Genomic DNA, 25,184 nt, shown 5'->3' on the forward strand with positions numbered 1-25,184 from the left:
ATGGGGGGGGGGAGGGAGGCAGGAAAAGTAGCTGATAGAGAGAAACCTTGAACTTTTGATAAGCCCTCTATGAACATCACTCCAGGAAGAAGAAGGACCCTAAATGCCCCCTCAAATAACCTAGGATTCAGATTCTTCCAACTTCTCCCCCTCACTCCAAGTCTTTGTAAGAAATGAAGTTAGTCTGTCTACAGTCCAGCACCCAACCAGTGTGGACCCTAGGAGAGGCAGAACACTTCCTCTACCTGGGGCACAACTGTGGTGTCCCAGACAGCAGATAGGGCTGCTTTCAATTTTCAATCTTTCAATCCCCCAACCCTGGGGCCCAAGAGAGAAAAGAAGATGAAACAATGCAGAGCTTGTTGGGCCATCTGCCACCAGGTCGCAAGCCCCTCAGCCCTCAGCACCCTGGCCTACTCTAAGCCTCTAATGTGTTGTACTGATTGCTGATGGCTCAACCCTGGTATAGTGGCCAAGTAGAAAAAAAACTGGAAAGGAAAAGAGAAAAGTAAGGGTCTGGAGAGATGGCTCAGCGGTTAAGAGCACTGACTGCTCTTCCAGAGGTCCTGAGTTCAATTCCCAGCAACTACATGGTGGCTCGCAACCATCTGTAATGGGGAATCCAGTGCCTTCTTCTGGTGTGTCTGAATACAGTGACAGTGTACTCACATACATGAAATAAACAAATAAATCTTTTTTAAAAGAGAGAGAGAAAATTAGAGTGAGCCCAATGAGATCCCTCCCACGCCCATCCTGGAGGCAGACAAGGCTCTAGGGCAGTGGCTCTCAACCTGTCATGACCCGACAGGAGTCAAATATCAGAAATCCTGCATATCAGATATTTACATTATGATTCACAACAGTAGCAAAATTACAGTTATGATGTAGCACTGATATAATTTTATGGTTGGGGGGGTCACCACAACTTGAGGAACTGTATTAAAGGCCCACAGCATTAGGAAGGCTGAGAACCACTGCTCTAGAGACTTTTCTGTTTCCCATTCCCCTTTTTGAAAACCACTGACTGGCACTCTCCCTCCCCCCAGGCACTATCAGGGCTCCATGAGCTCCAGACAGTCATGGACCACTTTGGTAATATGCCTATGCATCAGACATAAGTGCCTACTACGTACAGCTTACAGACCCAGCCGTGAAGCCGTGACCAAGAGCCCTGACCAATGCTGAGAGAACAGAGTCTGTAGCAGAAGATTTGGTCTCCATATTCCACTTCTCACCCTACCCCCTTTAAGCAGGGTCTTTCTCATGTTGCCCAGGCTGGCCTTGAACTCCCTAGGTAACTAAGGATGACTTTGAGCTTCCAATCTTCCTGTGCCCAACTCCCTAGTTCTGGGATAACATGTGCATACCACTACATCTAGATTATATAGCGCTGGGGACGGAGCCTAGTCTTCACACATGCTAAGCAAGCACTCGGCCAGCTGAGCTACATGCCCAGCATTCAAGGCTCCATTTCCACTGTTTAAGGGCCAATGTCACCTTTCTCTCATCTGAAAAATGGGGATGATGACAAAGGACAGTGCTGGTTGACCCTGAAGTTTTGATCAGGCAGGAAGTATGACACAAATATTACATAGGATACACATTCATGAACTTGATATATGCCTAAGACTTAACATCCCTGCCACAAGATCCCCAAAGCTGGCAGACATCTTGCCAAGTGCTTTGAAGACCTCCTCCTACAGCTTATGATACAGATGGCAGATCCACATTCACACCCTGCATACTGTATAAATATAGGTTTTATTAATAATGGGTGAAATCCCACAAATACAACTAGTCTCTGTGTAATGAGAAGAACGTGGGGCAGATACAGAGGAGAGAGCACAGGGACTGGGGAAAGAGTCCTGGAGGAGAGAAACCAGATATAGGATGATCCTGGACCCACTGAGAAAACAGACAGGTATGTCTGCCACCTGGCGTCCAGGCCCTGCTGCTCTGATGTCCAGGAACCAGCTGCTGACTGGAAGATGAATATATGTGAACAGAAGTTTGAGTGAGCAGCAGGCAGCTGGAGAAGGGGCGAGTGAGCAAGTGTCAGCTTGGGGCACAAAAGGAGGGCCATGTTGGAGCAGTGGCTGAGGCCAGTTATGCCCATTCTTGTGCTTCTTGGGTTCTGACTTCCAGGAGGCCAGTGCCACCCCGGGCTCCAGAGGGAGGGAAGACTGGGAGATAGACACCTGCAGAGCCTGGAGCCACACTGGATCACACCAGTCTCATTCTCAGCCTCCAAAGTGGGATTCTGCAGGACGACATTGGGACTACTCCCTGCCACAGTCACTCTTCCTCTGAACCGTAAGGGATGGTTGGTGCCTGTGTAGGGCTGAGATTGCCTGGTGGTCTTTTTGTGCCTGTGACATGATTCTGGAGAGGAAAGGAGCGCGGGGAACTGGGTCTCAGAAGCAGCAAGGAGGGAGGATGGGGGCTTCCCTGGCTCACCCCCCAGAATAAAGTGCATTCTCCAGTTCCTGTGGCAGATGGGAGAGTGACACAGACATTATTGCAGAGGTGCCATTGAGATCTACCCTGACTGAAGGCTTAGGGAAGGGACAGGGACATCCTATGCTCTCGCCAATCTCCAGGATTGGGAATGGTGGCCCAGACAGAAAGCCCGGCTTCTGTCCCAATGGATAGTCCAAATTAGCCAAAGTGGGTGTGGGGAAAAAAGGGGAGGAGGAGGAAGCTTCCAGAGTCCCTCCTTGCTCCATCCAATGTCCATGATGGAACTCCCTGGGGACCCCATCAGGGCCCAGCCCTGGGACTCCAACCTGATAGCAGTTTATCAACACTAGTGTGGTGGGGACCCCAGAGGGAGTCAATCTGATCACTTGTAAGTCAAGGCCTAGAGAACATGGAGCTCCCGGGCAAACAACAGAGGAGGGTGCTTTCTGCAGAGGAGGGCAGCAACCTCCCAGCAGTCTTTGCATGCAGGTGTTGGAGACAGTAGGGAGGAAGCTACAAACTGCATCAACTTGGGAAGACTCCTGGCCTTGACAGGAGGGCTGGAGCCCTTCCTCTGGGGCTGAGGCTGGGAGCCAGGGCCCATAGCCTGTGAAGCAGCTGAGGGAGAGGAGGGCAGCTGCACCAGCAACCAACGCCCAAGTCTACAAGTTTAAAACAGCTCCAAAGGGCTGGAACTGGGGGCTTCCTGCCCAGAAGAGGTAGGCGCCAGGCTCTATCTCTCAGACTTGACCCGGTACCGGAGCACAAGGTATGCCAGCAGCCGCAGGGCAAGGAAAAAGATGCCCAGAACCAGGAAGTCCATGTAGAGTTTGGCCTCCTCCACATCTAGCTCATGCAAGATGATCTGTGGGTCCTGGAATGGGCACTGTTCTTCTAAGCAGGTCAGATGTCCTCGCTCCATGCCATAGATGGTCAGGATCAGACCCTCAAAGCCGTACCTAGGTAAACACGAGCATCAGATCAGGAGGACACAAGATCCCTATCCCTCAATAATCACCAGAGCCCAGCCCCAATGTTACGAGGGGCAGAGGCAGACACCACAGCCCCTTTAGAGCTGGTAGGACTGCCTGTGGGGAGTGAACCACACCCACCTGACATAGGAGAGGTAGGAGCTCCATTGCAGGTAAGTGGGGATGGTCTTGAAACTGACGAAGAATCCAGAAAACAAGAGGACAGGGATGGCAGTCACTGGGCCCACAAAGGTGGCCACCTGAAAGAGAGGGTAATGGAGCTTGGCTGTCACAGGTGTGACCACAGTTCCACCTACCCCATGGCAGCTCTTGAGGCCTCCCGTGAGACTCCCACCTGGATGCCAACTTTCCCACCTGCAAGGAGGTAGAGGCAGCACCAATCAAGAGTCCCAAAGACTGGGCAACTAAGGCGGTGGCTATGGCCAAGGCTGAGAAGAGCAGGAAGCGGCTGGTCTCTGCTGGCTGGCCTGTCATCCAGTACACGATGCTGCAGTACACCACTGGGCATACCACCTGGGGAGCAGCCACAGAGCCTGTTAGGGACCTTCGTGTCAAGGACAGGTGATGTAGGTCATACTACCCTTTACTGGGAAATGAGTGTTGCCAGGGCTCCTCAGACCTCTATAGCCTCCACTCTTGTTCATGCTGCCTTTTAGACTGACACATGTCCCCCTCCTCCCTGATTACATCTTGCATAGCTTTGTTCTGGTGCTCTGACAGGTTCAGGCATGGTGACTCCTCCCATCTCTGAGTATACACAGTTCTCATCATTCCAGGGCAGTGTGTGTCTGTATCAGTGTGTGTGTCTCTGTGTGTGTGAGGTGTGTGTGTGTCTGTGTGTGTGTGTGTGGTTTGTGTGTGTCTGTGTCTATGTGTGGTCTGTGTGTGTGTCTGTGTGTGTTTAGTGTGCCTGTGTGTGTGGGTATCTATGTGTGTGGTATTTGTAGTATGTGTGTCTGTGTGTATTTACTGTGTGTGTGTGTGTGTGTATGATGTATGTGAGCATCTGTGTATGTTTGTGTGTGTATGTGTCTGTCTGTATGTGTAGTATGTGTGTGTTTGTATGTGTTTGTGTGTGTGGTTTGTGTCTGTGTGTGTGGTATTTGTAATATGTGTGTCTGTGTATGTTTAGTGTGTGTGTGTGTGTGTGTATGTACATATGTACGAATGTGAGTGTCTGTATGTGTGTATGTGCTCATTTATGTAGGTGCACACAGAGACCAGAAAAGGATAGTGAACCCCCTAGAGCTAGAATTACAGGTATTTGTAAGTTGTCTGACATGGGTGCTGGTAACTGAACTCAAGCCTTCTGCAAAAGCAACAAACACTCCTAACCTCTGAGCCATCTCTCCAAGCATATACATTATATACATACACATATACATAATATATTTATTTGAGACTTGTTTTTATTCTTTTTCTTCTCTCACTCTGTCGACCCTGCTCGGCGAGACTTGTTTTTATTTATGTGTACAATTCAGTATATGTACGCCCTCTATGTGCAAGTACCCATGGAGACCAGAAGAAGGTGTTGTATCCCCTGGAGCTGGAGTTACAAGCAGTGTGAGCCACCTGGTGTGTGTGTGTGTGTGTGTGTGTGTGTGTATACTAAACTCTAGTCCTCGGGAAGAGCAGCAAGCATATTTAATCTTTTATAGATGAGCCTTTCTCCAGTCTCCTTATGTTATTAAAGAAATAACTCTCCCTAGGATAGAGCTCTGTTTCCCCTTGAAGTTGCCACCTCTTAGACACAAAGAAGTAGACACGTGGGCTAGGCAAATCTAGAGGTCTAAAGCATGTCATGAGACTCTTAATTACTAAAGCTACAGTATATCTGTATATTTTGTTAAATAAGCATATCTTAGATGCTCTTATAAAAATAAGATGACAGGTTTATTAATTTGCTTCATTTTGCTTACTAACCCTTAACATCAATTTTAAACCTTAAATAGAAGTTATAATTTCTGCCAAGTGATATTCCTTAGCACTTGAGAGGGGCTGAAGCAGGGGTACTGCTACAAGTTCAAGGTCAGCCTGGTCCAGATAGTAAGTTCCAGTACGGTCCTGGCTTACAGATTGAAGCCCTGTTTCAGAAATAACCTAAATAAATAAAATGCACACACACAGAGAGACAGACAGACAGAGAGACACAGAGAGAGAGACAGAGGCAGAGAGAGAAGAAGAAGAAGAAGAAAGAGGAGGAGGAGGAGGAGGAAGAGGAAGAGAGAGAGAGAGAGAGAGAGAGAGAGAGAGAGAGAGAGAGAGCGCAAGTGCTCTGAGAAACAGGAACTTGGCTCACTAGCTACAGTGGTACAGAACACAATCTGTAGGCTTACAACTCCCAGACAGAGACATCCAGAGGCCAAGGTCTCGCTTGTATCTTTCTCTCTAAGCTCTGTACACAACAGAGCAGCATCTACCTTCCCTTTTGTTGTTTGTTTGTTTGTTTGTCTGTTTGTTTTAGTCAGGTGTCTCTCATAGCCCATTCTGGTCTCAAACTCTGTGTGGGTGACCTTGAATTTCTAACCATCCTGCTTCACCTTCCAAGTGCTGGGATTATGGATATGCCTGGCCACACCTAGATAAAAGAACACTTTTCTGTGATTTGCACAAAGGGTTATTGGTGGCCCTGAAGCATCAAGCAAGGTGGTAATGTGCTGAACAAATGCCAGATGGTATCTCTATGACATGATCTCTTCTTAAAAACTTTATAGGGGCCAGGCAGTGGTGGTGCATGCCTTTAATCCCAGCACTTGGGAGGCAGAGGCAGGTGGATTTCTGAGTTTGAGGCCAGCCTGGTCTACAGAGTGAGTTCCAGGACAGCCAGGCTACACAGAGAAACCCTGTCTCGAAAAACCAAATATATATATATATATTTGTATATATATATACATATATATGTGTGTGTGTGTGTGTGTGTGTATTTATTTATTTATTTATTTATTTATTTATGGAGAGAGAGAGAGCCAGCAAGTTGGCTCAGCAGGTAAAGGCTCTTGCTTGCCAAGTCTGCCAGTGTTCAATGCTGAGAATCCACATGCTGGAGGGAGAGAACTGAATTCTTCATGCTGTCCTCTGACCTCCTTACATATTCTCTGGCATAGATGTGTATACACACATACAAGATTAATTAATTAATTAATTAATTAATTAATATATTTCCAGTGTGGCATTGCACACATTACTCCCATTGCTGAGGCAAGCAGAGCTCTGTGAGTTCAAGGAAAACCTGGCCTATATAGTGAGGACAGCCAGGACTAGGCAGAGAGACCCTGACTTAAAAAAATCAGAAATTAAAATTAGAAATTAAACTTTATTTGCTTTCACATTTAATTCTGAAGCTCAACTCTGAGGACACTGTTGCTGTTCCATTTTCCAGGTGGGGTCACCGAAACAAAGACAAAATGCTTACAAATAAGTAAAGCTCCAGAACCTATGCACTCTCTGCTGCCTATGATATAGAGACCTTTGTTATTCTGTCATGATGGCCACCTCTTCATTTATTTATTTTGCGATAGCTAGTCACACTGTAGCTCTGGCTGGACTTGAATTCAATTCATAACAGTCGTCCTGTCTCAGCACGCACACCTGCAACCTCCCACCCCAACCCCAAGTGTTGGGATAAGGTGGGGCACTACCCCTGGCTGTGGTTATAATTTCCCGTGTCTTGTCAGCTTTCCCATTAACCCACACATTCCATGAGACTCACCTGGAACGGCACATCAGCCATGGTCTTGGCCAGGTAATAGGCTTTAAGACTGTACCAGTAGTTCAAGTGCTCCCTCATGAAGACCGCCATCTCTAAGGGAACTGAGGACACGGGGAGGTCAGGCTCCACAGGCTAAGCCTTGGCCCCTGCCTCCTGCCCAGCACCCGCACCCTATCCATCCGCCAGGCAGATCTGCTCACAGGTGAGCACAGTTGGCATGAGGGCTGCAAACATGAGGAAGAGCATGGAAAAGAAGAGGAAGCCGGTGTTGTTGAAGACCTTGCTGGCATCATCTCCGATGTGCAGGTAGAGGAGGCCAATGAGGACACCGATCAGCACATGTGACATGAACCGCAAGTGGGTGAGGACCTATGGCCCAGGTCATCAAAAGAAGAAGTATGTGTTTCAGGCGAAGGGAGTGGGAGGTGGGGTAGAGGTCACAGGGAAGGCTTTGCTAGAATGGGAAGTCAGTTGGGGGTGCCCTGCAGGCATACAGAGCCATTCCATGGGAGAGTAGTTCCCATCCCAGCTATTGGAGATTCTATAGCCTAAGAGGTCCAGCCTACACCTCCTACCCTTCAGCTTGACATCTCACCGTGTCCCTGAGGATGGACAAGAAGGTCCTCCTGAAGAGGATACAGAACTGGGTTAGGGTGCTGGTGGCAAAAGTGTGGCTTTCAATAGGATCCAGTTCCTAGGGAGAAGAAAGGAAACCAGATGAATATACCCTAACCCACCCACTGCCCATCCAGTTCAGTAGACAGAAGAGTCCCAAGCTCTTCTCAGGACAGTGCCCAGGCCTGCAGAAGGAGGAGCCTTTGCCCCTGATCTGCTCTGGTTTAGGGATGAGAACCTCAGGGAATTTGAGGGTGGAAGGGAAAGAAAAAAGGAGAGAGAACACTCCATAAAGACACTTGGGTGGTAGGAGATGGGAAGGAGTCAAGGACCCCTTCTGGCTCATCTGACCTTGATTAACAAGGGTGAGAATGACTGATAACGACAATAGCCAAGCCTCTGGCTTTCAGGAGTGATGGCTTCTCATCTAAGGAAGGGATCCGACACTAGGTAGACCCTGGCTGCCCCTATGGCCTGCTAAGAGCCTATGTAATGTGGGAAACTAGTGCGGTCACCTCCGGGTTAGAGATGGCAGCAGACCCCCTGGCCCGGAGGTCAGCAACTGCACTGGCCCCACTTTCCAGATGGACTCTGAGCAGGTGCTGAGGGCAGTGCACCAAAGATGCTCATAGCAGCTCTGGAGTAACAGGTGGATGAGAAGTCCAAAACCCAGGAGCTCACACGACTGTTAACAGCAGGTCTGTCTCAGGCACCAGGCTTTCCATTACATAGTGGCAGAGTGTCTCTTTGGCCGCATCTTTGTCTATGGCCCCCTCTTCCCTCCCCGACTCTGCCCTCTCCATCCCACTCACCGGAGGGCAAGTGGGGCAGTGGGCAGGGACCTCATTCTTCTCAGGGCTGCTCTTCTTCTCGGCCATGGTGCAAAGGCCATTCTGCACAGCCCTGAACAGCATGGGGTTCAGGTCTCCATACTCTCCAGAGGCCACCTCAATGACTACGGGGACACAGAGCAGAGTGCTCAGCTAGGTTTCACCCCCCAATTCCCAAGGGCAGGGTAGTCCTTCTTTGATATATGGGGAAGGCAGGTGACAATGAGCTCTCTGTCCCCAAGAGGCCTCAACAATCCAAACCCAATGTTTGGCCCTCTCTGTCACCCAAATCCTCCCAGGAGCCCCCACTTACTGAAGTCAGCGGGGTTGTGGTAGGTGGGACAGTGCAAGCCAAGCCCCTTCAGATAGGGAATCAGGTTGGTAACCACGCCCTTGAAGATGCACTGTCCCTGACTCAAGATGTAGAGCTGAGGCAGAAAGGCATACATGAGGAAAACATGACCAGTGGACTGGGGGACCCACTGACACATGTGTCTCTCTATCACAAGGCAGCCTTCTCAGTGACCCAGGCATACTGACCTTGTCAAACATCTCAAAGAGCTTGGCACTGGGCTGGTGGATGGTGCAGATGATGGTGCGGCCCCCATGGGCCAGGGACTTCATGAGGGACACCACTTGGAAACAAGAAGCGCTGTCTAGACCGCTGTCCAGAGAGAGGTCACCAGGGACCAGTGAGGTGGATATGGCTAAGAAGGGGTGAGTGAGGCGGGGCAGCTTCTGTGAACGGGATGGAACTAGTAGGAAGGCACCCCTCTGGCCACCCCTGAAATGGTTAGTCTTTGTCAACTTGCCACAAACTAGAGTCATCTGGGAAGAGGGAACATTGACAAGATGCCTCCATCAGAGTAGCCTGTGAGCCCATTTTCCTGATTAATGGTTGATGTGGGAGGGCATAGCCCACTGTGGGCTATGAGTCAGGTGGTCCTGAGTTGTATAAAAAGCAAACTGAATGAGCCTCAGAGAGCAAGCAGGTAAATGGCATTCCTCCATGGCTCCTGCCTCTGCTCCCGCTTGAACTCCTGCCTTTATTTCCCTTCACTACAGACTATCATCTGAACGTATAAGTCAAATAAACCCTTTCCTCCCCCCAACATTGCTTTTGGCAATGGCCTTTGTTACAGCAACAGAAAGCAAACAGACAAGCCCCTGAATCCTGCACACCTCATACGGTTCAGATGTTTGCAAGCCCAGAGCACTGCTCAGTTTAAAAACCATATGCCAAGCACCTGTTGTATACCAGGGATTGGGGTGACAAGGGCTTGTGTTAGACTGGTCTAGAGAGAGACAGACAAGCCCGTGGTTGACTTGAGATGTGAAAAGTGGAATAGCAACACAAACTGAAAGACTGGCCAGGGGTCAGCCATGCCATGCTGTAGAAAGGGGGTGAAGGACAGCCAGGGAAGGGCCCTGAGTCTAGAAAGAGCAAGAGTTAGCTGGTGAAGGGACAACGGAAGGTGTCATGGTGAAGGGTATTCCACACAGAAGACACAGCAGGGGTCAAGCTGAGGGGGTTAAAACACACACTTCAATGGGAATGGCAGCTTAGCGTTATTAGAACACAAAATATGAAAGACTAGAAAAGAAGCCACTGACTATTTTGAGGGCAAGTGGGACTCATTGCATGGCCTGAAGCAGGAGAGTGGAACTTGCCAGACTTGTCATTTAGAAAGTCCGTTCTGGCTACAGGTTGGAGAAAGGTGCATGGGGGACTGAATCTTGATGATGTCCTGAGCTCAAGCATTAGGGATGGGACTGGGCAAACCTGAGAGCTACCAAAAGGAGGATGTGATGACTAATGGCTGGCTGTGGGGGAGAGGAGAGGGAGATGTCAATCAGGAGGGTGGAGTAGGACATCCAGATCGACACCTGGATGAAAGATGTCTTGACTCTGACTGGATTAGCAAGGATGGAGTCCCCAGAAGGTTGCAAGCAGGGGAGCCGGTCTCCAGACTCCACATCCAGCCCTGGCTTAGGGCTGAGAAAGGGGAAAACCCAGGTCAGGAGAAGCAGGGAGCTACCTCGTAGGCTCATCAAAGAACATGACAGGTGGGTTGTTGACCAGTTCCAGAGCAATGGCCAGGCGCTTCCTCTGCCCTCCAGAGAGCAGTGCTGTCCTCGTGTGAGAGCAGGACATCAGTCCCAGGGCTGTCAGGATCTCTGTCACCTGCAGGCACCCCCACATAGCCCCAGTAAGCCTCCTCATCTGGGCCTCACCTAAGCACCACCCAGTTTCATAAAGTATTGCCCTTTAAGCCCATGTTCCCCACCCAACCTGGGGCCTCAGAAGGGCCTGCCCCCTGCCCTCAGCCCCCTGCCCCACTCACCAGTTCCTTCTTCACCTCTTGCTTCTCACTCAGCTTCAGGTTGGCAGAGACCTAAACAAGTGACAAATGAGTAAAGCAGGCATGTGTGCCAGGCCCTGCCCAGCCCCTTCAGCTGGGGACAGTAGGGGAGCTTGGAGGAGGAGAAGGCCACCCTCTCCTCACCATCATGGCCTCCAGGACTGTGAGGTGAGGCAGAAGCATGTCATCCTGCATGATGTAGCAGGACATCTTGCGGAAGGTCCTCAGATCGCGTGGCCTCCCATTAACCAGGATCTGCCCCTTCATCCCCGACTCCCTGAAGGGAGATTGGTTGGCAGTGAACACCAAAGCCACATTAGAATACCTTCTGCGCTCTCCTGAGAGGTCCCTCTCCTAAGTCCTGCCCCACCCCATTCTTCGTGCTCACCTGTACCCTGCCAAGATGTTCATGAATGTGGACTTGCCAGCCCCAGAGGGGCCCATGATGCCAATCAGCTCTCGGCGACAGAACTTACCAGACAGGCACTTAAGGAGGGTCTTGTAACCTGCAGCAAGGATGGGAGAGTCACTGGTAAGGGCTAATGGATCAGAGACATCCTAGTCATTCTTAAAGATGGATCCTGAGGAGACGGCTCAGCTCGGTCAGTAAAACGCTTGCCACACAAGCACAAAGAAGAACTGAAGCCTCCCGCTTCAACCACCCAGCTTCACCTGTGTATAGTGATCCCTGCTGTAATCCCAACTTGGGAAGCTAAGACAAGGAGGAGATTGCTCTGAGTTCCAAGCCAGTCTGGGCTACAGAGTCTGAAACCCTGTCTAAACCAACCAAAAGGGCAAGAGAGATGGCTTAGCTGTTAAGAGCTGGGTGCTACTCAGGTAGAGGATTCCAGCACCCACTCTCAGGGACTCACAAATATGGAACCTCTAGCTCCAGGGGACATGCAGGCACTCTTCTGGCATTTGCAAGAACTGGCACTCACCGATTAGCATCCCTCACCACACACACATTTTTAAATAAAAATGAATCTTCGACAACAGTAACTAAAAGGCTGGGGTGGGTGGTGCTGAAGAAGTCAAGGCAGGATGATTCCCAGGACCTTGCTGGCCAGCCAGAGACCTCGAAGAGTAAGGTGGATGGATGGAGGGAGGGAGGGGGGGAGGGAAGGAGGGAGGGACAGATGGCTTTTGGGAAATGATATTTGAGGTTGATTTCTGATTCCCACATGCATACATGAGCTTGTGCATACACACACACACACACACACACGAGAGAGAGAGAGAGAGAGAGAGAGAGAGAGAGAGAGAGAGAGAGAGAGAGAGAGGAGGCTTAGTCATAGGTGAACTAGCCATGGCTGAGTAGAATTAAGGTACAATGGGCAAGCCATTAACAAAGACAGTAGCTCCCACCCTCTCCTCCTGTCCTCCCCAGAAGTGACCGCCACTCAGAGTCAGAGTCCAGCCAGGATGGCGGTTGAAGGCTGTGGGAAAGCTGCTGTCTCTCCTGAAGGCTGCAGTGAGGGCCCTGAGGGGCCGGAAGACCAAGGCGCTCTCTCTCTCTCTCTCTCTCTCTCTCTCTCTCTCTCTCTCTCTCTCTCTCTCCCTCTCTCCTTATCATTGTGGCTGCTCTCACACTCTGGGGACACTCCCGCCAAGCAGCCCAAGCTGGCCGCCTGTCCTATGTTCCTGCAGCACTTTTCAGATGCCAGCACATTTGTCACTCCATGTGCCTGGGCTTGTGGACCTCCCCCAGCCTCTTAGTCAGGGAAGGGTCTGTGCTTTACTCATCTTCCTTGTCTGCTTGGAAGATGCTCCGGGAAGCATGTTTTCTCAGAGCTTTTGCCTCAGTACGGGGGAGGAGAATCCCTTCTTTATGTCTTTGCTGCTCCACAAGCTTATCTCTCCAGCCCCAAACATGGCCAATAAGATTTCGGCTGTCCTTCCCTCAGTAGGAAGCAGCAAGTGTGTAAAGCACACCAGTAGGGAGTCAGGTGGAGCTGGTTCAGACTCTGGATCCACATTACCAGCTGTGTGACCTGAGGTAAGTTGCTTAACCTCTCTGAGCTCTGTAAAATAAGGATGATGGTGTCTCGGGATTACTGTGAAGAGTCAATGAGCTAACACATGGAAAGCATATGGCTCACTCCTTGGCATATACAAGTGCATTTCACAGGCATATTGTATTATAATTCTATTTGACAAATGCTTATCCAGATCTACTATGTATTAAGCTCTGTACCAGATGCTAGGCAGAAAAATAAACTAAGGAAGGACATGGTTTCTGCATTCCAGAAAGCCACAGACTAGGTAAGAGAAATAGTCAAGAAAATGAGAATGAAACTAAAAACTAGGGTTAGAGAGAAAAACGAACAGTGGAAATGGAATTGCAACAATTCACCTTCTGAGGGTAGACAGTAAGGTGGAAATCAAGAGTGGCTTCCTGGAAGAGGTGGCATTGGAGCTCAGGAAGAACAACAGAAGCCCCTAGGCTTTAAAGCAAGAAAGCACTGCTATAGTATAACCCAGGGGACAAAAGGCAGAGACTGTATAGAGCCAACGATGACCTGGGAAGTGGAGATGGGATGAAGTCAAGGATTAGGGCCTTGCCTGCTGAGCTCAAAGACCTGCTATGGTAAGGACCCTGGCCCTCATCCTTCACCTACCCCTTAACAAAGACAATGTATGTAACCTACTGCCCATGCCACCCAGGACCATGCACCCCCCGCCCCAAGCCTGACCATGCCCACTGTCGGACCAGCCCATACTAACTGCCCGTTGAGAGACAATTCACCCTCAGCTGGTCCTCCAGCACAGATGAGGGTAACTGGAGCCCTCAGCCATCAACTCACTGGAGGCCACATAGCCAGGGCTTTACTGAGAGAGGAAAGTCTTGGGTCTCAGCCCTCTGGCTAAGCTCCTCATGGTCAACCAAAAAGTTGCTCCATTTGCAGAGCACTCACCGAAGTGACTTCTTGTGTGAGGAAGGAAACTGCCAGCATGAACCTTCCCCTCATTTCATCCGTCTGATGCCAGAGCCCGCTGATGCCAGTCAAACCCAAGGCTACAGATATCACCTTACACTCGCTTGCCTTTCTCAAAGGTACCAACTCAGCGGAGCTCCCAAGAAACCCATGAGGAAAGTCAGGCCAAAAGAGGGCACTCAGCTTGCCAAAGACTACACAGTTTCCCTCTTAACTCCCCCTGAATCACGACTACTCAGCCCGTGAGGGACCTGCAGACCTCCTTCTGGAAAGACACCAATGTTCTAGTCTTGCTTCGGTCAGAAGCTCTGTAATTTTGCCGGATGACTAAATCTTTTAATTTAATTTTTTTATTTAGGCTTTTGGGGATGAGTTCTTTCTATGTACTCCAGGCTGGCCTGGAACTCATGACCATCCTGCCTCAGCCTTCACAGCGCTTGAGATTACAGGTGTGTGCCATTAGTGACTGGCAAGTCAACTAAATTATTAGGGTCTGTGATTCTTCATCAATAATAGGATAATAATTGGCCAGGACATAGCTCAGTGGTAGAGTGCTTGTCTAGCATAGACCAGGTCCTGGTTTCCATCCCCCAGCACCATTAAAAAAGACAGTATTATTCTCTCCCAAAGACTTAATAGGGTTATTATGTTATTAAGTGGGATTAGTAATAATTAATTGAATGTGTTTGGAAAAATAAATGTCATATACAGTTCAAGGGGACTGTTGACAGATCCTCACCCAAGGAAGGCAGAGGTCTCTCCCAGATCCCTTAACCTCCCCTCTCTGTCACCCTTAATTTTGTTGTGTCCTCTCCAGAGGGGAGAAGGAGCCAAAGAACAGAGAAGCCAGGCAAAGGAGGGCAGAGGACAGAGGGCAGAGAGCAGAGGGCAGAAAAAGACCAGGGCTAGAAGATGGCAAAATGAATAAGAGGGTAGATGAGGCTGGCAAGACCAAAGGGAGGAGTCCCCCTACAGGGCACCCACCACCCTGATAAGGAGATGTGCCTAATCTAGCCACATTCTTCTTAGCATAAAGTTCTGAAGGCCAAGGGAATAACAAGAATCTCATCATTCTGCCCAGAGCTGAGGACTGAAAGAGACAACTCAGGGCTAGGGTATTGGATAAGGAGCCCAGGTGCCTCAGGTCCACTGGCTCAAACATACACACACACACATACACACACACACACACATACACACACACACACATGCGCGCCCTTTAGTCGCCTATGGAAATGAGCAAACAAGTAGAGACAGCCGATACTGAGCCCTGTTCTGAAGCACCCCAAAGCTATTTCTTAAGCCACAGAGGACACTGTCTCAGCCCCACCCCTAGCCCACACCCAGCTCTGGGAAGCAAACCCAGCCCAACCTCTAGACTCCCAGCCCAACTATTGGACTAGGCACAGGTCGGGGGCTCTAGGATACCTGTTCTGATGTCGAGGAGAGAGGAGGATGGGGGCACTCCAGTGTTTCTAGGCTTTGGCCCTGCTCTGCCTCTTACTTGCAGGGGGACATTGGTCAGGTTAGTCAACTTCCCTAAGTCTCAGTTTCCTCATTGGTAACACAAGGATGACATCCCTTCTGTCTGATCTCAACCCCTCCCGCTTTCAGGGACTGTGGCAATTCAAGAATGGAGTAAGACGGCTGGAATGAGAACATCTTTAAAAATAGGTGTAAGGATACTGTTAGACCTTGAAAACAGCCTCCACAGATAGAGTGGTCCCCTTCCCTAAACCAACCTTCACAGGCAGGAGAGAGAGAGAGAGAGAGAGAGAGAGAGAGAGAGAGAGAGAGAGAGAGAAAGAGAGAGAGAGAGTAACTCAAGGACCAGAGGTCATAGGGTCTATTTAGAAGAAAAAGCTTCAATAGTCGATTGAACTCCCATAGTGCTGGAGCAGGGATCTTGTACCCCAACTGCAGTTGTGCAGTGAGGGTTAGGGCCTACAAAGCTTGCAGAGTGGGGTATCCCCAGGACTTATGCTTTATGCTCCTGGAGAGGCAACTCAGTGAGAAGCCTATGGGGCTGCCACCTACCCCGTTTGCGCCAGCAGGGCCCCTCCCGCACGGAATAGGACAGTTCCACGAACTCGATGTCCACAGCAGAGCGCTTGGGCAGGTGAGAGAAGCGCTGTGCTTCTGTAATATGGTTCTCCACCTTCTTTAGGTGCGTGGTCAGCACAGGGGGCTCTGCCCCGTCCTCCAGGGTCACGGCCATGGCCACGGCCCCAGGGCCCAGTCCACAGCCCACGGCCTCCAATGCCTTCTCTGCCATCACGCAGCCGGCCTGCAAGGAGAGGGCCTGCTTAGCTCCAGGCAGACCCTCCAGCCCTTGCTCAAGGCGCCATAGCTTTCCGATGCTGCCCCGCCTCCACTCCCCCCACCCCTGCCTCCTTCTCAGGGCAGATCCCCAACTGTCCGCACCCCCTTTCCCGCCGGGTCTTCAGCACTGGGCAGCACACTCCCAGTACAGTGACACTCAGTTGCGACCTCGCCTCGTTCCTAGGCAGTCCCACCCTGGCCTCGCTCGCCTTGTTCGCCGTGCCCGCTCCTCCCTCCCCGCCGCGGCCTTAATCTCCTTACCCCACAGGCCATCAGTCCCTGGGGGCCGGGCGAGGGTAGGCACCCACTCGGAGGTCGGGGAAGCTAGAAGCTAGAAGGTGCAGGGTGGGCCGTGGGAGGCTCTGGCCTCGGCTCCGAGCCCCTCTCTGCACGGACTGGCACCGCTCCTCGGCCGGCCTCCCCATCCCGCTTAGATGGCCGTGCGCCTCTGGACTGTCCCCAAAGACAGCGGCAGACCCCAGACCCTCCAGGCCGACCCTCTGTCCCCCGCTCGCCTGGTCACCTTGACGCGTCTCCGGCCGCTGCAACGCAAGGATGCTCAGCAGAGATGCTCAACCGGGATGTTCGACCTGGATGCTCAGCGTTGCGGCGCGGGAGGTGGACACTCCCGGCTCTCTTCACCTGCCTCTGGCTGCGGCACCGGCGCCCCGGCTCCCTGTCCCGGTGGCCCGGGGCGGGGCGGGGTTAGGCCAGGGCGGGCAGTAGAGGAAGGCAGGGCTCGGGTCAGAAAGGATGACACGGTTGGGAGAGATGGTTGAGGTCTCGCCGCGACCCCACAAGGATGAACCCGCCGGGTTCTCGTAGTCTAGTCCCCAGCGCCTGTCCTCTGAAGCTAGTCGGGCGGCAGTGTTCTCTTCCAAGCTTCAGCTCTCTGGTCCTGCTGCTCTTAAAGGGCCCGTACTGCCCCTCACTCCGCGAGTGGCAAGGATGGAGGTGGCGAAAGCAACGCCTGCAGCGTGGGGACCCGAAAGGGCGCTTTTGTGGACCTAGGAGCGAGGGCTAGCGGCAAAAGGTCAACCCCGAGGTCGCTAAAGGAGGGAGACTTGAAGTTTCTCAGAGAGGCAGGTCCTTGAGCGGTATGTGCCCAGGGGGTTGGGAAGCTGTCTGTCTATCTGCATTCACAAACCCCTCATTGCTTATCTCCTCCAGTTCAGCTTCGGAGAGCAGCCCCACCCAGCCCTAAAGTACAAAGGACTTGGATGTGTAACTCTGAGGGTATAATTCTTGGGACTTTGAGACAGCCTCTCACGCCTCTTCACATCTCCCCCTCTCTAAGGGCTCAAGAGGACACTAGTTATGAAGAGACAGAGGACAGTAGTTATTACAAACCCTGCAGGCAGCTCCGTAGTTAACCTGGACCCAGGCACAGCCTGCGTTGGCCATGAAAGTCTTTATTTGACCAGCCAGATATAGGTCTCCAAGCCAGTATAGGCTGATCCAGGAGGCTGCAGGGCATACATACATACACACAGCTCTTCAGATTCTGTCTTGGATATCTTCTCATAGAAATGTACATTCTCTCTCACCCTACAAGCGTGGGCTGGGTCCTTAGAGAGTGCTTACACCGTCCCCCATCCCCCACCCCCACACACTTGCTTTGGCCCTTTCTCAATTACTTGGCCCCTGCCTGCCCTATCCTCTATTTCTTTAAGGGGTCAGTAAGTTGGCCAGCCAAGTCACGTGACTTGAGTTTTTTTAGTTCCCACCTGTCACATAGAGAGACAGATAGGAGGTAGACTTAGGTTCCTGGTACTGCTTCCACTACTGAGGCTTCTACTACAGCAGCAGAAGATACTGATAATCAAACACCAGCCAGCCCCCCCCCCCAAACCTGTCTGCAGCCTGGGAAACTAGCGACCCCTGCAGGGCATGTCCACACCCACCCTGAGACTACGAGGTTCACAGTGGAGTTGGGTCCAATCTTTCCCAACTTCCCTTCATTCTTGTCCCACCTATGGCCACTCCTCAGGACCAGTCTTCCCATTTTCCAGATGGGCCCTCTATTCTTCAAGCTAATCTCCAATACCTCATGACGGACAATACCCCAATGATTGAGGGCATGCCTGTGTATGTGTCAGGGTCTCACTAACTCAGGCTGCTGCTGAGGCTGGCTTGGACTGCCCAGTCCTCCTGCTACCATCTCTTGGATGCAATGATTATAGACATAAGTTAGACTACTATAAACAGAACATTCTTCTCAGATAATCTTAGTATCTCTATGAGGCAGGATTTTTGCTTTATTTTGTTGAGACAGTGGCCTAGAACTTGAGAAGTAGACCAGGATGGCCTCACACTATGATGCTGGTTTTATAACCTTCTTTTTGGAGAAATAAACTGAGAAATACGAAAATTATACACTATGCCAAAGTGTCAAGCATAGCAAATCCAAAGAAAGGACAGGTTTGAAATCCAAAGTCCCTGGTTTTACCCACTCTGCTAACTGGTCATTTCAGAATCTTATTCACAAATGGACTTCAGAGTCCCACATAGCCCAAATTTAATGAATACATAATCTTTGCCATATTTAAATTTTTAAAATATATTTGTTATGTGAGTGTATGCATGCTCCTAGGCCAGGAAGCTCATGTGGAGGTCAGAGGACAATTTTTAGGAGTCACTTTTCTCCTTTGTGGGTTTCAAGAATCAGGTCAGATACTCAGGCTACCAGGCTTGCACAGTTCAGCAGCCCAGTATTCCAATACATTTACATAATGTGCACTGATCTTACCAGACATCTTAAGTCACTTTTCCATCGCTGCGAAGAGACACCATGACCAAGGCAACTCTTATAAAAGAAAGCATTTAATTGGGGGGCTTCCTTACAGTTTCAGAAGCTTAGTCCATTATCATCATGGCAGAGATCATAGGGTGGAGGGTGGGAGGTAGACGGGCAGGTGTGGTGCTGGAGAAGTAGCTTAGAGATGCATCCTGATCCACAACTAGAGAGATTTTTGAAACCTCCAAGCCCACCCCTGGTGACACACTTCTTCCAACAAGGCCATACCTCCTAATCCTTGTTGGGTATATCCAACCTACTAGTTTTTTGAAGTATCCAATTACTGGTACCCACAGTTAGCCCACTGTGTTATAACACATCAGAAATTGTTTGCCCAGGGCTGAGGGTACAATTCAGTGGCTCAAGCCCCAGTACCACACATAAAAGCTTTTACTATTGCACACTGCCTGCTGACCTTCTCTCTCTACCCCCTCACCACCGCAACCCACTGATTCTTCTCTAAAGCAGATTCCTCATCTCTAAGCCTCATCAGGAGCGTGAAGATGGCAAACAAGAAATGTAACTGGCCAGGCATGGAGGCACGTGTCACAGCCCTGGCACTGAATGAGGAGGGTCTTGAGTTCAAGGATAGCCCTCTGATTCTCAAAGAGAGACCATACAGCACTGGGGGGAGGGGGCATGCTGTTCATGACTCAGGATCATTTTTTTTTTCCAAGACAGGTTTTCTCTGTGTAGCCCTGACTGTCCTGGAACTCACTCTGTAGACCAGACTGGCCTCGAACTCAGAAATCTGCCTGACTCTGCCTCCCAAGTGCTGGGATTAAAGGTATGTGCCACCACCGCCCGGCTTCAGGATCATTTTCCAGAACAATACCCCACTTCTTGGCAAAGGAGAAGCCACATTTATTGCACGCCTAAATAGACCTTGTAACTCACCAACAGTGGTTGTCAGACTTTAGTGTTTACCCCAAATCCTCTAGAGGGCTTAAGACTCATGTGCCTTAGGGTTCCACTCCTAAGGTTTCTGACTTACTATCTAGAGTGGGTCTTTGCTTAGTATAGAGACCTCACCTCCCTTAGAATAAAGCCATCTTGTGACTGACTTTTCTTAATGTCCAAATAGATCTTCCCCCCTTTCCCAAATACATATCTGCCTATTCCCTAAGATTTATCCTTTTTTTTCCCCCTGAGAGAACCCTCCCATTCCTACCCAGCCCTCTTCACTACCCCTATCCAAGCAGTTTTCCTATCATGGCAGATTTCCTATGGCCAGACATGCAACGGTTGATAATTCTCATCTCAGCTTAGTGCTAGGCATTAATCTAAGTAACAGGCTGCTCTGGACAAGGATTTGTGTGAGCAGTTGGTAAGATTTATGGGAGAAAGGAGTGTGGTGGGGTCCAGTGAGATCCAAAAAGGACTTAGACTAGAGACTTGGGAACTGGCCCAGTTCTGTTTCTAGCACCCTGATTCTTTGTCCAATGTGAGCTCTCTTGACCACCAACTGGCTCAATTCAAAACTTTTAAACTTGTCAAGAAGAGGACTCTCTGCTGGACACTTGGGGAGGTGCTGTTTAGAAGGGAGAGAGCTTCTCCCTTCCACAGTACAGCAGCAAAGTTCATCCTCTCCTCGGCTCCCAAACACAGGCGTGTAAGTGATGGCCTTTCTGGAGCTCTGGCATGATGATCTTCAGAGTCTTGCTTTTAAAGAGTATCTTATCCCTGTCCCTGTTCCCTAGCCACCACAGCTGAGCAGTTCCCCTCCCCCACTGCATTCTCTCTGCATGATGATTTCTCACCATAGGCCCAGAAACAATGTAGGCATGGCCTGAAACCTCTAAAAAAAATGAGTCAAAATAAATCCTTTTTGCCTTGTATACCTCATAGGTTTCTTTGTTTGTTTGTTTGTTTTTGTTGTTGTTGTCGTTGTTATAGCAACAGAGACTAACATACAATATAAAATAATGCTAGTTTTTTGAGACTGGGTATCTCTGTGTAGCCCTGACTGTCCTGGAACTTACTGTGTAGACCAGTCAGAGCTCTACTGGGATTAAAAGCACCACCAACCCAAGCCTGACATAAAATAATTTAATCAAGAATGTAAACAAGTGTTCTACCATTGGACTACATTCCCGGCCCCTAAAGCAGCATTTTTCTCCCCCTGCTATGTGATATCACTTCCTTTGATAGGAAGTGAGGGGTTCTCTAACACTGCAGAATGTCAAGTTCTCTACAAAAGTCTTTCTTCCTGTCTTTTAGGATTTTTGTTTGTGTGTGTGTGTGTTTTGCCTGCATGTATGTCAGTGTACCACATGCATGTTTCATGCTCATAGAGGCCAGCAGAGGGCATAAGATCTCCTGGAACTGGAGGTTATAGATGGCCTTGAGCCAACTGTGTGGGTACTCAGAACTGAACCTGAATCCTCTGGAAGAACAGCAAGTGCTCTTAATCACTGAGTCACCTCTCCAGTTCACATATATGTTACTGTGTATTAGTTTCACTTTCTGTTGCTGTGACAAATATCCTGTTAAAATCACTTTAAGGGACTTAAAGGGTTTATTAGGCTCGTAATTCCAAGCTACAGACTACAGGAGTCAAGGTGTCAAGAACTTGACACACATTCACAGTCGAGCAGAGAACAAATACACAATGCCTACCAGTATTCAGCTGTCTCTACACTACAGATCTGCCTGCCCAGAAAATGGTGCCACCCACAGTGGGTGGATCTTACCACAACACAATCAAGATACCCACAATGGGTCAGCCCAATCTACACAGTTCCTCAATGAGACTCTCGTCCCAGGTGACTCTAGATTACGTCAAGTTGACAATTAACTATCACAACTGGAAACTGAACTTATGGCTTTGCTAGGTAAATACTGTAAGGCTGGTCTTAACCAAAGTCTTTTTCTTTTTTGGTTTTTCGAGACAGGGTTTCTCTGCATAGCCCTGGCTGTCCTGGAACTCACTCTGTAGACCAGGCTGACCTTGAACTCAGAAATCCGCCTGCCTCTGCCTCCCAAGTGCTGGGATTACAGGCGTGCCCCACCACCGCCCGGAAGAACTTGAAGTCTTGTAACACCCTTTGGTTCATCTTTTTTGCCTCCAGAGGACCTGAATTCAATCCCCAGTGTACTGGCTGGTTTTGTGTGTCAACTTGACACAGGCTGGAGTTATCACAAAGAAGGGAGCTTCAGTTGGGGAAGTGCCTCCATGAGATCCAGCTGTGGGGCATTTTCTTAATTAGTGATCAAGGGGGTAGATCCCCTTGTGGGTGGTGCCATCCCTGGGCTGGAAGTCTTGGGTTCTATAAGAGAGCAGGCTGAGCAAGCTAGGGAAAGCAAGCCCTTAGAACATCTATCTCTCCATGGCCTCTACATCAGTTCCTGCTTTCTGACCTGCTTGAGTTCCAGTCCTGAATTCCTCTGATGATCAACAGCAATGTGGAAGTAAGCCAAATAAACCTTTTCCTCCCCAACTTGCTTCATGGTCATGATGTTTGTGCAGGAATAGAAACCCTGACTAAGACACCCAGCATGGTCTGGAAATGATTTCTTCACCTCCTCCTGCTACAATACATGAAAGGACAATGCTCATTTATTCCAGTCCTGAGCAGTTTATTCATTCATTCAAGTACTCTTCTGAGGTTGTGGACTTGTCCCATAGAAGCAGCCGCACTAGTTCCTAACTCCTGGGTTCCCTGGTATCCCCATCACACCACACCCTTCAAACACTGCATAAGTTAAGGTTCAGTATTTCCATTTCCAGTTACGCACATGAGAAAATGAGGCACTACCATCCTTCTTGGGCTGCCTTCATTTTGTTACTGGTTAAGAGGAAGCCTCTTCCTGGATAGCCTTTCTGCACTTCTACATGTAAGTATGTCTAATTCAACCATCCCCACCGTCCTCTTCTATGCTAAGCAGGATCTTCCTGAGCTCTACCCTGAGCCTCACTTCTGACTCTGGCTCTTTCACTGCTTGTCCTGCCTGCAAGGCCCTCCAGGAAAGCCCCAAATTCTTATCTTTGTGTCTTTAATAATCTGCCTAATTATAGCAAAGACTCAATAGAAATTGAAATGATCTTTTTTCTTTACTAATTCTATCTTTTTAATTTTTCTTTACTATTCTAGCTTTTAAAGGCCACCTATTTGTTTGAGACAGGCTCTCTCTCCATAGCCCTTGATGTCTTGGAACATAGACCAGGCTGGCCTCCAACTCAAGAGATCTGCTGGACTTTTCTGAATGCTGGTATTAAGGTATGTACCACCACACTTCTGTAATTGGCAGTTTATGCAGTAAGAAATCAGGAGCTGGGGGCTGGCGAGATGGCTCAGCTGGTAAGAGAACTAACTGCTCTTCCAAAGGTCCTAAGTTCGGATCCCAGCAACCACATGGTGGCTCACAACCACCCATAATGAGATCTGACGCCCACTTCTGGTATGTCTTAAGACAGTTATAGTGAATTACACTGGAGTGGGGCCAGCAGAGTTCAATTCCCAGCAGCCACACACATGACAGCTCACAGCCATCTGTACAGCTACAGTGTACTCATACACATAAAAAAATAAATAAATCTTGAAAAGAAAAAAAGAAATCAGGAGCTGAATATGGCGGTACATACTTGTAATCCTAGCAGCCAGGAATTCGGGGCAGGAAGATAACCAAAAATATCTGAAGCCCTGCCTCTCAAAACAAAACTTAAAAATCAGTCCTTATTATCCCCTACTTACTCTTACCCCAAGACGGGATTTCTGTGTAGCCCTGGCTATCCTGGAATTCTCTCTATAGACCAGGCTATCCTTAAACTCACCAAGATCCACCTGGCTGTCTTTCTAAATGCTGGAATTAAAGGGGTGCACCATCACCATCCAGCTTTTTTTTGAGACAGGGTTTCTCTGTGTAGCCTTGGCTGTCCTGGAACTCAACTCTATAGTCAAGGCTGGCCTGGAACTCAGAAATCTGCCTGTTTCTGCCTCCCAAGTGCTGGGATTAAAGGCATATGCCATCACTGCCCAGCCCAGCTCCTTTTTTTTTTTTTTTTTTTTAAATCTTTTTAGCAAAGCTGGGAATGAAAGCCAAGGAGGGCCTTGTTAATGAAGGACAAGACAAAAGACCCAAATCCGAAGGAGCTCAGGAAGATCCTGCTACACATAGGTGTTGGTGGTGTAGAGTTAGACATAGATACTGGCCAGTTTAGGAAGGCTTTATCCTGAAAGAGGCTGAAGTTCAGAAATCCTTTTATGGCCTCTATCTATGGTCCCTGAGAGTATTCCCTTTATAGGGACCGATAAAGCCAACAAAAGGGTAATGTGCTCAGGAATGACTGAACAGGGGTTATGGGGATGGTTAGGCCAATATGTGCTTGCTCTACAAGCACAAGGATCTGAGTCTAGATACCCGACACTTCCATAAAAACTATACACAGGTTAGTAACCTAGTGCTGGGCAGGGGCAGAGAAAGGCAAATTCCTGGAGCTCACTGTCCAACCAGTCGAGCCAACAGGTAAGTTTGCACATACCATGTACCAGCAGATACTGACACACTCACACATATACTACAGTTTTGTTTTTTTAATTTTAATTTTTTTGAGACGGGATTTCTCTGTGTAGCCCTGGCTGTTCTGGAATTCACTCTGTAGACCAGGCTGGCCTTAACCTCAGCAATCCAATGCCTGCCTCTGCCTAAGTGTCAGGATTAAAGGTAAGTGCCACTATGCCTATTGTTTTTCAATTGAAAAAGGTGGGGGTGGGGGGTGGCTGGAGAGATGGCTCAGTGGTTAACAGTACTGACTGCTCTTCCAGAGGTCCTGAGTTCAATTCAACTCCAGAAACCACATGGTGGCTCACAACCATCTGTAATGAGATCTGATGCCCTCTTCTGGTGTCTGAAGACAGCTACATTGTACTCATGTAAATAAAATAAATCTTTTTTTAAAAAAAAGAATGGTTCTTCTTTTAAGGATTTCAACTTCAAGAACACAACAAAAGAGGTTGGAGAGATGGCTAAGCAATTAAGAGCACTTGTTGCTCTTGCAAAGAGCCACATTCTGTTTCCAGCACCCACCTGTCTGTAACTTCAGTTCCAGAGGATTGGTCACCCTCTTTTTACCTGCAGACACTGCCTGACTGTGGTATACTTACATATATAAAGGCCAAACACTCATACACACACACACACACACACACACACACAC

General features: G+C 49.3%; 1 protein-coding gene across 2 annotated transcripts; it reads right to left on the reverse strand.

Annotated features, from left to right (window-relative positions):
* Positions 1-1,742: 1,742 nt before the first annotated feature.
* Positions 1,743-17,348, reverse strand: Abcg4 (ATP binding cassette subfamily G member 4). Of its 2 annotated transcripts, none has more exons than XM_031344725.1 (15): positions 16,754-17,348; positions 15,946-16,195; positions 11,358-11,475; positions 11,114-11,246; positions 10,952-11,002; positions 10,646-10,791; positions 9,147-9,270; positions 8,920-9,034; positions 8,589-8,731; positions 7,757-7,855; positions 7,362-7,530; positions 7,162-7,262; positions 3,807-3,965; positions 3,573-3,691; positions 1,743-3,419 (listed from the first exon to the last, which is right to left on the reverse strand). In XM_031344725.1, the coding sequence occupies exons 2-15, from the start codon at positions 16,181-16,183 to the stop codon at positions 3,194-3,196; spliced, it is 1,941 nt and encodes a 646-aa protein (XP_031200585.1). In that variant the 5' UTR covers positions 16,184-16,195; positions 16,754-17,348; the 3' UTR covers positions 1,743-3,193. The 2 variants fall into 2 exon arrangements, with proteins under 2 accessions (XP_031200585.1, XP_031200583.1); XM_031344723.1 differs by lacking the exon at positions 16,754-17,348 and adding an exon at positions 16,492-16,513.
* Positions 17,349-25,184: the final 7,836 nt, after the last annotated feature.

This window comes from Mastomys coucha, unplaced genomic scaffold (assembly GCF_008632895.1).
Source record: "Mastomys coucha isolate ucsf_1 unplaced genomic scaffold, UCSF_Mcou_1 pScaffold23, whole genome shotgun sequence".
In the NCBI taxonomy this organism is placed as follows: domain Eukaryota; kingdom Metazoa; phylum Chordata; class Mammalia; order Rodentia; family Muridae; genus Mastomys; species Mastomys coucha.

Coding starts and splice junctions, on each gene's coding strand:
- Abcg4 (XM_031344723.1), bottom strand. Junction 11,476..15,945: donor GCCCTGCTGGCGCAAACGGG/GTAGGTGGCAGC, acceptor TCCTTGCTGCAG/GTTACAAGACCCTCCTTAAG. Junction 11,247..11,357: donor AACATCTTGGCAGGGTACAG/GTGAGCACGAAG, acceptor ATCTCCCTTCAG/GGAGTCGGGGATGAAGGGGC.